The sequence below is a fragment of the Toxorhynchites rutilus genome, chromosome 3, assembly GCF_029784135.1.
Source record: "Toxorhynchites rutilus septentrionalis strain SRP chromosome 3, ASM2978413v1, whole genome shotgun sequence".
NCBI lineage: Eukaryota > Metazoa > Arthropoda > Insecta > Diptera > Culicidae > Toxorhynchites > Toxorhynchites rutilus.
In genome coordinates this window covers 161,471,554-161,486,199 of record NC_073746.1, presented here as the reverse complement: position 1 = coordinate 161,486,199, position 14,646 = coordinate 161,471,554, and the positions used below count along the sequence as shown (strand labels likewise).

Sequence of the window (14,646 nt, the reverse complement as noted above, 5' to 3'; positions counted from 1 at the left end):
GAGGGGGAGGTGATTAGTTCCCATCGAAGCCTTACATTACATGGCGTTTGTTCAAATTCTTCACATACACAGCAAATATATTTAATTCAATTGAATTCGAAAATTGTTTCATTCAATCAATAATTTAATCAATGCAAACGAATGATTACTAAGCGGTAGTTCCACGTCAACTTTGCGGTTTTAACTTAGATATAACCCACCCATTTTGTCCAGTATAAATGAGAACAAAACGCATTGTTCTAGAAACCTTGTTTTCAAACTTAGCGGGAAATTTATTTCAGTGTATTTTCTATCGCGTAGCGTAGTGATTTTTCAATATTTAGGTTTTTAAATTTCTAATTTCAGCGTATCCGTCATTTGTAGTCGTCATTTTGCCAATTTTAATAATTATTGAACATCTCTACGCTACGCGTTAGAAAATATATTAGGTTGGGGAAAAAATCCGTTATATTCTCGGCAGACGGCTGTAGTGATTGATATATCGTATAGTATCGATCACACAATTCCAAATTTATGCTCGTGACATTGTCATCATTGAAGGTGACATTCCACACTAAAAATCTTTTGTTGTTTTTTGTTTGTTCCATTCAGTTGTGAATTATAGGACATTAACAATGGAAGTCAAAAAATAAAAAATTGTTGCATTTTACAGTGTTTCTTCAATAAAGGCGAAAATGCAAGCCAGGCCGCTGAAATTGGGAATGCTGTCTATGGTGTCGATACTGTAACAGCTAATTACGTGCAATTTTGGATTCGTTAATTTCATTCAGGCATTTCTGGCGCATCTCGTACAGGCGGTCGTCCAAAATGTCGATAAAATCACTGAAATAATCGATGTTAACTGGTATGTTAGTTGTTATAGCATCACCCTGGAGCTCAGGATCAACAATAAAACAGTTTCAAGCCATTTGCGCAAAGCATTATTCAAAAAGAAGCTCGAACATTTTGAAGCTACCTTTAAAATAACAACAAATTATAGAACAAACGGTGCATATTTGTCCCAAATCGGCAATCCGAAACATCTTAAATAAAGTTTTGAATTTCACCAAAAATAATGAATATCTGTTTCCTCAACCTGATATGAGTGTTTGCTGAAGAGCAATTTACACATGCTCACAGAGTGCGAGAAAAAAGTGTTCTGATATGTTTTTAAGCAGAGAAAAGTTTGTAGAACATGATAATTTATACACATACATGATATAAGTAAAACATTAGTTCATATATTAATGTGATCTTAAACTTTACCGAATACACTTTATCATAGTGACTTTCAACACTTTTGGCTGGTTCGTCACTTTACTTCCATTTTGGAAAAATGTCGGGAGTGAGCTTTGAGCGTAATAGGTACGGATGTTACCACTGCGCCAGATCATATCCACTTTATCGCTATCTTGGCTTCGAATAAACACAGGATTAGTTGTAATTTTTTTCAAAGAAAACATAAAAAAGTTGTCGGAGAAACTCTTTCCCCGTCGAAGTCTACATCTTCCGATGTTTGGATGACTTGTTGGTTATTTATGGGCTATGCATAAATTGATTTTCAGAATTAAAAAAAAACATTTTTGAGAAAAATGGTTTTTTGAACATTTCCATCATTTCTTTTTATCAAATTTATTTCTAACTTCTGTAGAGTTTTTTGCTAAAATATTTATTTCTACCAGTAAACATTTGTCACATAAAGTATAACGAGAAAAAGTTCTCTGATAAAACAGAGATGGTAGTTCACTTTCAAAATCAAAAATTCATGTTTGGTAGCTGAAACGATGAAAAATACATTATAAAAGAACATATTCGGATACGAGTCGAGCTCGCTGAGTAATTCGCCAGATTTCAGATCGTTTTGTTTCCAAAAGAATAATCATAACGAGAATAATCTCTTGAGAATAATGTTCTTCCAGTAGGGTAAAAATATATTCTTCTATTGTGATTGAACGCTAGTCGCAGATATGTAAATATCCGAAGCTAATCATATATTCATTTTTCGGATGGCATAAGGTAGAATCTGTTGGATAATGTATGAACAGTTTATTTGAACTACTTAAGCTATAACATTCAAACTAGTTGGTTTGATCACGGTCAACCTAGTAATGATAATCATGGTGCACTGGAACAGCAAGTACTTTGTGAATTGGAGTGACAATTTTGTGCACTTGCTGAGGAGCCTGGTGTCCCTTGATTGGTTCACGGTGAACTTGGGCGATGAAGCCACTCTTGCCATCGACCTGATAAGTAACGGTACGCTTGTGGCCATCGGCATCAATTAGATAGTACTCTCCCTGAGTGTGATCATCCTTGCGAGCCTCCTTGCGTCCATGGACATCCCCGGTGTGATCATCGTGGATGTCATAGTTGAATTCGTAATGAACTGGTCCATGGTGTTCCTCCTCGTGGTGTTGAAGTTGGTAGTGTTGCGCAGCAATCACACCGACTAAGGCAGCAAGAACAACGATGAGCTATATAGAAGTTAAAAATTTATTCGTACTGTTGAAAAATTGAGTATAATGATAAATTACCTTGAGAGACATATTGATATTACTGATAAGTTTTACGATAGATATAAAAAAGATGGATAACACTCTGCAGTGGGTTAACGAATGATATACATTTACCGAAGCTCAACAGCTTTTATAATAGTGATCGTGTTAACTGTATCAGAAGAAAATCGAAAGAAATTTCGCTCACCTCGTCTATCCAGTTATGATGGATTAGTTCATTCTGTCACTTTCTTGACCTAGCCGTCCTTGCTATCAGCACAAGACGTACAATACAGAAACTTGTTAGTTTCACAAAGCAAATTGAGTATTACTGTTCCTCAAATATATTGCCTCATGGGAGGTTTCCGCCTAGCCCAAGGACAGCCGCAGCGACAAAATTATTTGGTGAATGTGACAATAATGTTTCGGCCGCATGATAAATCGAAAGACAGGCTGCTATTTAAGTTGCTGTGTTTTTAAATAAATGTATCATTTCACATTCTGCATTCGGACACATTTCATCGATAATTGCAACTGTAAATTTATCAATATGTCACTTAAGGTAGTTTCAAATAGTAATCAATTTTCCGGATAAAAGACCTAATGTTTGAACTCTACCCAGGTCATCGTTGTTCTTGCTGCCTTCGTCGGTTCGATTGCTGCCCAGCACCATCAGCTTCAGCATCACGAGGAAGAGCACCATGGACCAGTTCATTACGAATTCAACTATGACATCCATGACGATCACACCGGGGATGTTCATGGACGCAAGGAGGCTCGCAAGGATGATCATACCCAGGGAGAATACTATTTGATTGATGCTGATGGTCACAAGCGTACCGTTACTTATCAGGTCGATGGCAAGAGCGGATTCATCGCACAGGTTCATCGTGAACCAATCAAGGGACACCAGGCTCCACAACAGGTGCACAAAATTTTGGCTCCAATTCATAAGGTGTTGGCTGTACCAGTTCATCATGGCCACTACTATTAAATTCTAAGGGACTAATTAGCTGATTTGTAGATGTATAAATAGATGAAAATAAATTAATCTTGATAATGATACCACTCATGTTTTCAAGTTGATAACAGAATAAGAAAATTAAGAAAAGTAAACACAATTCTGGCATTGTCATTTGCTAAAATTGTCATCAGATATTTACAAAGGTTTTGAGTTCTTAATTCGTAAGCAGAAGCAATAGTCATATCGCTTTCAGTACAACAGTACAAGTCGACAAAAAACCACAATTGATCACATATGTTTTAAATGTTCCCGTTTACTTCGAATTGCAGCGCAAGGTCAGTTGATTTCGTTTCTCAATTGTAATTGCTATTTAGTTTGATTTCTGAATGCGCTACAGATTACATGTACAAACGGATGCAACTCGCTCATGAACAGCAGAGGCATGCAGAACCATTAGGCAACACAATCATACCCTATAATTAGTAAAACGATGGAAACGGCGACAAAGTTATAGGGGTAAAAGGAGAAGAGAAAGTCAATCCATCTAACGAAAACATATTATAAGTAATGACAGAAAGGGATTCAATCGTTTGACTAATGACAATGAAAGTTACCGTTTGGACCCATAATTCGTCCATTGGAATACCCATGCACTAAAGTCAACCGACTGGCTCATGTTTGTATGGGAGAAAATTTAAATCATTTATTTTCCCACTCTTGGACTTTCGGTGAGAGAATCAATCTTTTAAAATTTCGAATCATTTGATGCATTTGATTTCGAATTTTGACATTCGGGCTAATTTTCCATCAAGTATGAAATTTGGAGAATACGTTGGATTAAATGATAGTGATATTAGTAATCAATTCGCCCGTTTTTTCCAAGGTAACTACACAACAAATAACGTGGTTCGAGATTACGATTATTTTTCGTTTTTACCCGAGTATGCAAACTCGGTCTCAATTAATAATATTACCGCTAATGAACTTCTTATCGCGCTGGAGGGTCTAGATTCATCTAAAGGTCCCGGGCCGGATGGTATCCCTCCAATGTTGTTGAAAAAGTTGGCATCGGCTTTCGTTCATCCTTTGTCCTTGCTTTTCAATTTATCGCTAAAATTGGCAATATTTCCTTCTGTCTGGAAAAAATCATTCCTACTACCCATATTCAAATCGGGTAACCGTTCTGACATAAATAACTATCGTGGCATAGCCATATTATCTTGTATTCCCAAATTATTTGAATCTATTGTCAAAACTAAAATGTTCAATCAGTTAAAACATTATATTTCACCGAATCAACATGGTTTTTATAAAGGAAGATCCACTGCCACAAATCTGTTAGAATTTGTATCCTATTCTCTTGCGGTAATGGATAGAAGCAACATTTTTTTTTTTTTATCCAAAATATATATTTTATTAAGGCTCATATGGCGTCAGCCTAACGGGGCCGGGAGTTCAATATTTTGACAATGTTTGCTTAGACTATGTTAGTAATATGTAACCGATTACTCGCGGTTGACTCGAGGTTAGTATTACAAGTGTTCTCATAATTGGTATGTCGCAGTCTTCGATGCTCTGTACGTGTGCCCGACACGGGATACTTCCTATTGGGATGCAGCTGACCATTAATCAGCAACGCCCCCCTAGTCTGTACCCCATATCTAGCGTGGTGCGTCTTTCTCGACTCGAGGAATCCAGGATAGAATGGCGGCGCAATCATCAGCTCGTGTAGAGTTGTCATGAGCGGTACAACCTTTGGCTCTTGTTGAATGATCAGTGGACTGCACAACCTTTGGCCCGTGTGTCTGTAAAGAGTGTGTGTATGTATTGCCGCGACTAAGTAAAAGTTTATCGATCGGATAGGAGGGATATGAAACGAGGACACAACGAAGGAAACATCATTAAACGTTGACATCGGCGTTTCTGAGGAACAGGTATAGATGAAGCAGAAGATCAGGATCCCGGCTACCTAAGATATCCCGGACGGGGATATCCGATTGTCTGCCTTGTGCTCTCAGTGCTCTAGAGAGCTGAGAGCGAGCAGCATGGAACCGGATACACGACCAGACAACATGCTCGATGTCGTGGTAGCCATCGCCACAATCACAAAGATTGTTTGCTGCGAGCCCAATGCGATAGAGATGCGCGTTTAGGTTGTAGTGATTGGACATAAGCCGAGATATCACGCGAATGAAATCACGACCTACATTCAATCCCTTGAACCATGCCCTCGTCGAGACCTTAGGGATAATCGTGTGTAACCAACGACCGAACTCATCACCACTCCACATGCGCTGCCAACTTACGAGCGTATACTGACGAGGAATGTGGAAAAATTCATTATAAGCAATTTGCCTTTCAAAAAGTGTGCCTTCTAAAGCGCCCACCTTAGCTAGCGAGTCCGCTTTCTCATTCCCCGGAATCGAGCAATGAGAGGGAACCCATACTAAGGTACAGACATAACATAACATAATACATAATAACATAAGGTAAGAAGCAACATTGTCGAGACTCTTTATACAGACTTCAGCAAGGCTATCGACAGAGTAGATATTCCAATGCTTATTTTCAAGCTCCAGCGTATGGGAATAACTGGAACTTTATTGAAGTGGGTAGAATCTTACCTCACCAATAGAACACAGTTTGTTCGCTTTAGAGGAAAAATCTCTAGTCCAGTGAATGTCACATCCGGAGTTCCACAAGGTTCTCACTTGGGCCCTTTACTTTTTATCCTATTCGTAAATGATGTGTCACTAGTATTAACTAACCTCAACATTCTAATATATACTGATGATATGAAATTGTACATGGAAGTAACCAAATGTAGTGATCTTGTGATTTTCCAACAAGAAGTAGATGTTTTCTTCGAATGGTGCGTGAAAAGTCTTTTAGATATTAATGTGAAAAAATGTAATATTATATCGTATACTCGAAAACATGAAACTTATGACTTCATATGTTCTCAAGGATTTGACACTGTAGAGAGATGCGTCAACATTAGAGAGTTAGGTATAATTCTTCATTCGAAACTCACTTTTGGCGAACATTACAATACAATGATCAATAAAGCAAATAGTATGGTCGGTTTCATAAAAAGATTTAGTTACAATTTCAGTGATCCATACACAATAAAAACATTGTATATAAGTTTTGTAAGATCTATTTTAGAATATTTCAGTGTTGTATGGGCACCCTATCAAGAACTGCACTCCAATCGAATAGAATCAGTACAAAAACAATTTTTATTATTTGCCCTGAGAAAGCTAGGCTGCACAACATCTCCCCTTCCCCCATATGAAGCTCGTTGTTAGTTAATAAATATTGAAACACTAGAGAAACGCAGAGAAAATGCCACAATTTCATGTTTAATTGACTTAGTTTCACACAGGATTATCTCTGAAAACTTACTTGAAAATTTAAATTTTTATGCACCAACACGAGCCTTGCGAGCACGGAATTTGTTCAAACCAACTTCATTTCGAACTTTATATGCTATGAATGGTCCACTTAATAGAATGATGAGAACGTACAATATGTACAGTAATGTAATTGATGTGACAATGACGAAGAAATTATTGAAAAAGTCATTGACTGAAAGATCATTGTATTCGTGAATTACAGTTTTGTCATATATGTTTGCTGCGTTGCAGCTCGTAATTTATTATTAATACTAAAGACATGATACCTCTTATAATTGATTTTCATAAATATAGCTATAAATTAATCATTAAGTATATTGTAATTGTAATGTAATGTATGTAATTTGTTGTCTACTATAGTTTGACGAAATAAAAAAAATAAAATAAAGAAAATGTATAGATACATTTTTCTGTCATGCTATGTAATTTACAACTTTATGTTTTGTAGTTGAAACGATGAGGAACATCTTTTCTGAAGATGGTATCTGTATACCAATCGAGCTTGTTGAGATATCGTATCTGAAGCATTTCGTGCATTTATCGTTAGCAGCGAAAAGTGGATCGTTGGAGTGAATTTTATCACGTCACCGCACAATAGGTAGGTTCAGAACCAGTTGAGCTTCAAAGAAAGTAAACATGAATAAATAAACAATATTGAAAGACACAACCAATTCTCTCTTTCTTTTATATCCGTCAATTATATCGGCAAATGGAATGAGCAATTGTAGATATGTTCTAATGTTCGTTCTTATAACGTTTTCTCTTTTTTATGAATCCGATACTGAACCACATAACCGGGTTCTATACCACCCGCAAGGATAGCAAGACGAGCAAACAAACGAGAACTGCGACAAGCTTCAATATGTGGTAGGGATTTTCCAGTGACAGATAGCATAATATGATCGCTATTATATAAGCAAAGTCATTTTCCTAGAAACGCATCATTCGTTTTCTGTGGTTCTAATTCAGAATTTCAACATTGCCAGAGGAACTATACTGGGAGTGGTTTTATCATGTCTCTGAAGGTATTTTCACATTAAATGATGCTATCTATTCGAGCGAAATGAAACACTATTACGGTTATCGATAGATTGTCATCGTGCTGGTTGCCTTTGTCGGAGCTGTTGCTGCTCAGCACTACTATCAAGATCATCATGAGCATCACGAGGAGGACCATCACTCACCGGCCCATTACGAGTTCCGTTACGATATCCATGACGAACACACGGGGGATATACATGGACGCAAGGAAATTCGTCACGGTGATAAGACCCATGGCGAATACTATCTGATCGATGCCGATGGTTACAAACGCACGGTGACCTATCATGTCGACGGCAAGAGCGGATTCGTTGCCCAGGTTCACCGTGAACCAATCAAGGGATACCATGCGCCACAACCGGTGCACAAACTTGCGGCTGCTGCGGTTCACAAAGTGTTGGCAATTCCAGTGCACAACTCGCACCATTATTGAATTTGTGCGAAGAAATATTTAGTTGAATCGATACGTTTCGGCTGTAGGCGAACTGAAATTTATTAATATTTTCGTCAGTTATAATATATTTTTTTGTCACAAAAAGAGATTCCTTTTGTTTGATGGAGAACAATCAAATGCCGGCGTTGCTATTCGGTCCTCAAATCAAATGCACTGTTTTCTTTTAATCTTTATTTATGTGATGATTTCGATTTTTACGTGCAGTTTGGCTGTGTCACGGAACACTAGTGTAAACATGTGATCAAAACAAAGAAAGCCTTCGGTTCTCAATATGAGCGTTCTTTGCATCGTTAAATAGTGAAGAAAGAACATTATCCTGATGATTGAATTTAGTATTCTACTTGACAAATTCCATGCCAACTCGACTGGTCATTACCAGCAACATCTCAGATTGCAGAGAAACGTTGTGAGTGTAAAATTACAAAAAAAAATTTTAAATTTGAAATTTAAATTTCCCAAAAATGTTTTTTTTAAATTCTCAAACATGAAATAGTTGTTGTTAGAAAAAAAATCCGTGTAAAAGTGCCCATCTTCCGAGGTAAGGACGACTTGTTGAAAAAATTGAGCAAAAATGTATTTTAATTTTCAACAGATATTTTTCTTATTGTTTTTTTAAATTGTGTTTGATGTTTTTTCATTAAAACTTAAATAATTTGCTGCATTTTATTCTCTTACCAAAATTTATAGGTCTTATGGTTTTTGAGTTTAGATTTTTCGAAAAAAGTTGAAAAATAACTCAAAATTTATAGAAAAAAATCACTCAAAAACTATAACTATAAAAACTATAAAAACTATAAAAACTACAAAATGTTGGTTAGAAAATGAGATGTAGTAAATCATTTAAGTTTTAATTGAAAAATATTAAACAATTTAAAAAAAACCATTGAAAAAAAATATTTTGATAATTAAAATTAATTTTTCTCAAAGCTGGGTTTTTTTCTAAATTCTGGAAAGAATAGATATGAATAGCCCTTATAATTTCCAAAATGTCATCCATACATCGGAAGATGTACACTTTTACAGGAAAATGGGGTTCCCAACAGCAACTTTTCATGTTTTCTTTGAAAATTTACTATTGATGTTTAACTCGTAACATTTTTACACATTTTATGTAAACTTTTTTCTATTTAGAATCATGTCAAGAGTATGTCAAACGCAACGAATTCTGAATGCTGAATCATGAACGCAAAGGGAGGAAGGTTGGTTTCCAAGACGAGACCGCATTGTTGACGTAGGACTACAAAGTAAATTTAATTTTAAAACGAAGCGATATTTGTAAGAATTTCGGTGGTTCTAAAAAGAGCCATTGGTTTGCATGGTTTTGTAGCTTGGGACGCATTGAGAGCCAAAGTCAAACGTAGATATTTCAACATAAACACAATAAGCTCGGAACTCTCCGGGTTTCTCAAATTGATGTGAAAAAATGTACACAAAAGCTGATGAAGAGCGAAAAAGAAATAGAGAGAAATATCAATGACCCATTCCAGCGTAACGTGACAACGTTTTGACTCACTAAAAATATTTTTTGTTCTCGGTTTCAGGTAGGGGATATATGGGGGTACGACGGACATGTCAAGGAAAACTTCAATTGTATCTTTTGAAACTCATGTTTTGGTTTTCGAAATAACTGGCCAAATGTTCTATCAAAATGTGTTTTTCAATGTTTTTTACTGAAATTAAAACAGACCGAAAAGTAGAACATTTTTATCGATGCGAGTATAATGAACATGTGGTGGGGGAACATGAACAGGTTCATAATATGCGAAACGTAGAGGTTTATCGCTCGCGAGAAGAATAATTTCACTCTCTCTCAGTGTTTGTGCGTCCAGTAACTGGAATAGAACAAAAAGAGAAAGCAATATAAAAAAGAGTTCAACACTCTTTCTTTCACTTTCCATCATGCATTGGATGTGATTATGGATGTGACTGTCCATTTCAATCCCACCAGTGCAATTATTTCAATAATTTAAATTTACACTTACGAAAGAATTTACTTCTCCGTACATACCTAATATCGCTTCTCTGTTAAATATTATACAACAGCATGTAGAAGGGTTTCCCATTAACAGAAATTTGAAAAATTCATAATGCAACTATACAAATCAACCACGTGTCCATTATAACCCCCCCCCCCCCCAAACGATGTTAAAGTAAAATTGAGAAAATTTCCTACAAGAACGTTTGGACATTAATATTGGATTTTCAATTCCATTCCATGTTTTCAACATACAAAAAAAAACTTTGTTCTATGATTTGTCAACAAAAGAGGAACGTAGATACCAGTATATTCAGTATTCCAAGAAACTCGCAAGAATATGGCAAATATCGGCATGCATTGTGTGACGTGACAACACGCTCTGTGTGAAGAAACAGTCTTCACAAAGCGTTGTTACGTCACAAAATCAATTAAGTGTATTAAATATGAATTTCACCGTATTATAGCAAGCAATAAACTATTTTTTATGTTAGTTCTATCCTGAATACTTTGTTCTGAGATCCCCCTCCCTTTTCTGAAGGTCCAACCTATAGGGGAAGGTGGTCCTAACCAGACCGGTGGTTCTGATCTAGTTGTATCTCAGAAACGGTGCTTCCAACCGAATTTCCCGTAGTGTCAAATGAAAGGTACCGCAATGCTGACAAATTGACAATATGGTGACTTTTTTGTGCTCTGAATCTAGCGTTTTAGCGCCATTTTGCGTTTTAATTGCTTCAAAAAAGGATAATTTTTTTTTCTTCTGTGGAAAATGAGTTCAATGTTCTTTTATATTGCGCAAAAATGACAAGGCAATTTTGATTGCTCGTGGTCTGTTCATCAACATAAGTTATATAAATTAAATCTACCTGTTGTTGGAAAAAAATCGGGTTGGCCTGATCCGATCTCCAGAAAGTGATCCCTAACCGACCCCCTGTTTTTACGTCGTAGTTATTTAACACGTTCACTCTGGCGCTTGCCATTAATGGTTCGCACAAGTCTGGTTCATTGAGTGGCGCTCACTACCAAGGGAACGAATTTGATTTTGCTATCAGAAACTTTTGGTTAACTCTATGTATTTGCATCTGGGTGTGCTCATGTACGTACTCGTGCGAGGGCGTTTGCGTGTCGACGTTGGCATTAACTTTGATCGTTGGCCATTGACGTTTGCGTGTGCATCTGTCTCTCTCTCTCCCTCTCTTTTTTTTCTATCTCTATGATTAAATATCTGCCTACTATAAAACCTTATTTTCTTTTTCCTTTCTTCTTCGCGCGCACATGGATACATGCTAACACTATCATTTCCTATCGTATTCTAGGATTTCATGCCATTTCCAGTCTTTTAGAGCCGTTTTTAAGGAATCAGAAGTCATCATCTTCGATTCCAAAATGTAGTTGACTTCCGCTGGTAACACCCTCTTATATCGTATGGGTTTTCCATATTTTTTTGTCATTTAATCCTATTAACAGCATACCGTAACTCGAAACCAGATTGTTTTTTATAATCTGGAATCTACCCCCATCTATTGTTAACAAATCTTAGTACAAAGTTCGTTTGCATGTTTAGAAACGAAACTGAAATTAATTAAATTAATCATCAATGTTCAACAGTGATGTCCAAACCAAAGGCAGGTGATGTCACGTCACTAAAGTATTCGACTGATAACAAGCCAATTTAACTATAGAATATTCTCCAACTGTTGGTTCTTGTATGATATTTTTTTACTCGCATAACTTTTGGTTCTGAGTGATTTATACATGAAAACGCAAAAAAAGTGTTTGTAGTGAGTCAATATGTTGTCATGTTACGCTGGATTGGATCGTATTGCTTTCGTGACGTGACAACAACTTCTTGAGACAGATAATACTCCTCTAATTGTGGACCGATCTTAACCAAATTTTGTGGGTTGTTGGTCCTCATTGTTTGCTAAGAGAAACTCAAGTATAAAAATGTTTGAACTTAAGTTCATCTGATGAAGTAAAAAAAAACTCTATTTTTGTGACGTTACAGCTTACCTTTTACCTTTTTTTCAAATCCTTGTTTCTCAAAAATTACAAAATGAAACCTAGGTATACCATAGCTCTTCAAACAAGTATTCAATTATCCATTCAATGATATATCGACATTCAAGTTTGGTTAAGTAAGTGCAGAGAATATCTCAAGAAACATGAAAATAGTGAAATAGAAGAAATAGTGAAAATCAATATGTATAAAAATTTCGTGTCTGTTACCGAACTCCTCCGAAACGGCTCGACCGATTTTGATGAAATTATGCACAAAAAACTTGGTAAGCATGAGAATAGGTTGTTAAGTATATTCGTTACCGCTAAGATACCGATTACTAAATATTTGATACCAATTAGAGTGGCCCTATGCAGTAAAAAAATCTGAATTTTGTTTTTCTTAAATTTTACTTCAAACAATACATCTAACCACAGATCTAAACCCCCATACCCTATTTTTAATCACGATTTTAGTGGTTTTGTACAAACAATATTCAAATAATTTAACCCGTCGGTCGTTTACCAAATAGAACGAATTTATTTATTTTGTTAAATGACAGATGGCGCTAGGCCCGGTACATCGAACTTACTTCACTTCCTCTGAAGCTGGGCGTATCACCGGCGAGTTGGAAGTATTTTTGAATAAGCACAACGAATTATTGAAATACTTCAAATCACACACGCTCGGTTGACACAATGACAATCACGCTTTTGTCATCAATTCCGATAAAACACTTGCTGAAGTGCACGTGTCCAGATCCAATGCGCAAGTGTTACTAGAATCATAGAAGGCGACTGCACAGTGACGCGAGAAATTTTGATCCGAATGAAAAACAATAATCTGGAATTCATCGCTGACGCACATCGTTCATACGACTCTCTCCATGTTCTTCTTCAATAGCACTAACGTTCCCAACGTTCGCCTTCTCATCGTAGTATTACTTGCATCATTTTTAGTTGAGATTTATATACCAAGCAACTCACATTAAAAGTATTCTGAGTGGCAAGCTCTGGAATGAGTGACGAAGACGAATATTGCATAAACATCAGACAACGTGATCCTGCCACAGATACTCCGTTCATTATGAACATCATTACTCATTTTGAACTAAGATTTATGAGTAACTATATCAGACGAATAAAACAAAGGAGTGCACTCGATAGATTGTATGTGTATTGTGTGATGTGTGATGTCATTGTATGATGTCACGAGCTGTATTAACAATTCATGGTACGCAAAGGTAGAGAGTGAACGACTGTGATTCCTACGACTTAATCAACATAAGTGGCGTGAGGATGAGTACATTCACTTGGGAAACGCTGAGCAACGCCGACACAGCGTTAGAGTCAAAATTATCTGAACGGATTGCAATTTTGCATTCTGTAATCCGTTCGAGTTCAATCAAGTTGTGCAAATGTGGCAACCTTGCGGCGCGATTCGACATAGACAACATTGAGCTCCGTGCTCCATGTCTGTGAAGCAAAAATGAAAAATGGATATTCGCGAAGAATAAACATGCTTTAAAACATTGTTTTAATGAAAATTGATTCTACATATCAAATATGTGTTCGATGTGAAAAAGCAGAAACTGTGTTGGACGATAATTTTATGTTTTGAATCAAGTTTTGGTGGAAATGAAAGGAAATTTTTAGACAAAAAGTTCAGTTAGGGTCAGGACTATATCAGAGTCGAATCGTGAAATTCGATCGATTTCAAACCAGTCGGAACAATATGGCTGTGTATCAAAATAAAATACCGATGTGAATACCCCTCGATTGAGTCAAAAAAAAAGAAATAATGCGGTTCCAAGTAGGCCAGTACATCAGCTCCGTTGAAGTCGTCTGGCAAATCGTTGGTTTCCCAATTCATGAACGTGATCCAGCAATTATAAATTTAACCGTCCATATTTAAAATGAGAAGCACGTATTTTCCTCCGACGAGACAACATTTGAACGAAATGAATATTGATTTTCTTCATTCTATTTTTTTTCCCTTTACATTTACATTTAACTTTTATGAGATCAAACATGTCAGTTATGTTAATGTAAGACATTGCATTAAAAAACATCATGCAAACTTCCGTTGAAATCGTTTCATTCGTTCTTTTCATTGATCACATTCGAATAATTTTACAGATCGTTTGAACATTCAAACACGGTTACAATATATTAGTTATGTTTTATTTAACATTCAAAATATTTTCTAAAAACGATGTATATGGCAGAACAACGTTTGCTGGGTCAGCTAGTATTTATATAATTATGTTATTTTTTAAACACGCTCACGGTTGGTGCATAAAAATTAAATTCGTTTCAAA

At 36.2% G+C, this 14,646-nt stretch overlaps 5 protein-coding genes across 5 annotated transcripts in view; 3 read left to right on the top strand and 2 right to left on the bottom strand.

The window, feature by feature from the left end:
- Positions 1-14,646, top strand: part of LOC129777387 (larval cuticle protein A2B-like) — a 165,689-nt gene that overhangs the window by 111,684 nt on the left and 39,359 nt on the right. The gene's annotated exons all lie outside the window — the stretch shown is intronic.
- The window catches only part of LOC129777393 (larval cuticle protein A2B-like), a 30,751-nt gene that overhangs the window by 5,535 nt on the left and 10,570 nt on the right, over positions 1-14,646 (bottom strand). The gene's annotated exons all lie outside the window — the stretch shown is intronic.
- LOC129777398 (cuticle protein 7-like) lies at positions 2,082-2,580 on the bottom strand. The gene is made up of 2 exons (XM_055783643.1): positions 2,514-2,580; positions 2,082-2,453 (listed from the first exon to the last, which is right to left on the bottom strand). Exons 1-2 carry the CDS (start codon positions 2,523-2,525, stop codon positions 2,082-2,084), a joined length of 384 nt encoding a protein of 127 aa, XP_055639618.1. The 5' UTR covers positions 2,526-2,580.
- LOC129777399 (larval cuticle protein A2B-like) lies at positions 2,986-3,468 on the top strand. The gene is made up of 2 exons (XM_055783644.1): positions 2,986-3,036; positions 3,097-3,468. The coding sequence occupies exons 1-2, from the start codon at positions 3,025-3,027 to the stop codon at positions 3,466-3,468; spliced, it is 384 nt and encodes a 127-aa protein (XP_055639619.1). The 5' UTR covers positions 2,986-3,024.
- LOC129777389 (larval cuticle protein A2B-like) lies at positions 7,800-8,484 on the top strand. Its single transcript, XM_055783633.1, has 2 exons — positions 7,800-7,882; positions 7,948-8,484. Exons 1-2 carry the CDS (start codon positions 7,871-7,873, stop codon positions 8,329-8,331), a joined length of 396 nt encoding a protein of 131 aa, XP_055639608.1. The 5' UTR covers positions 7,800-7,870; the 3' UTR covers positions 8,332-8,484.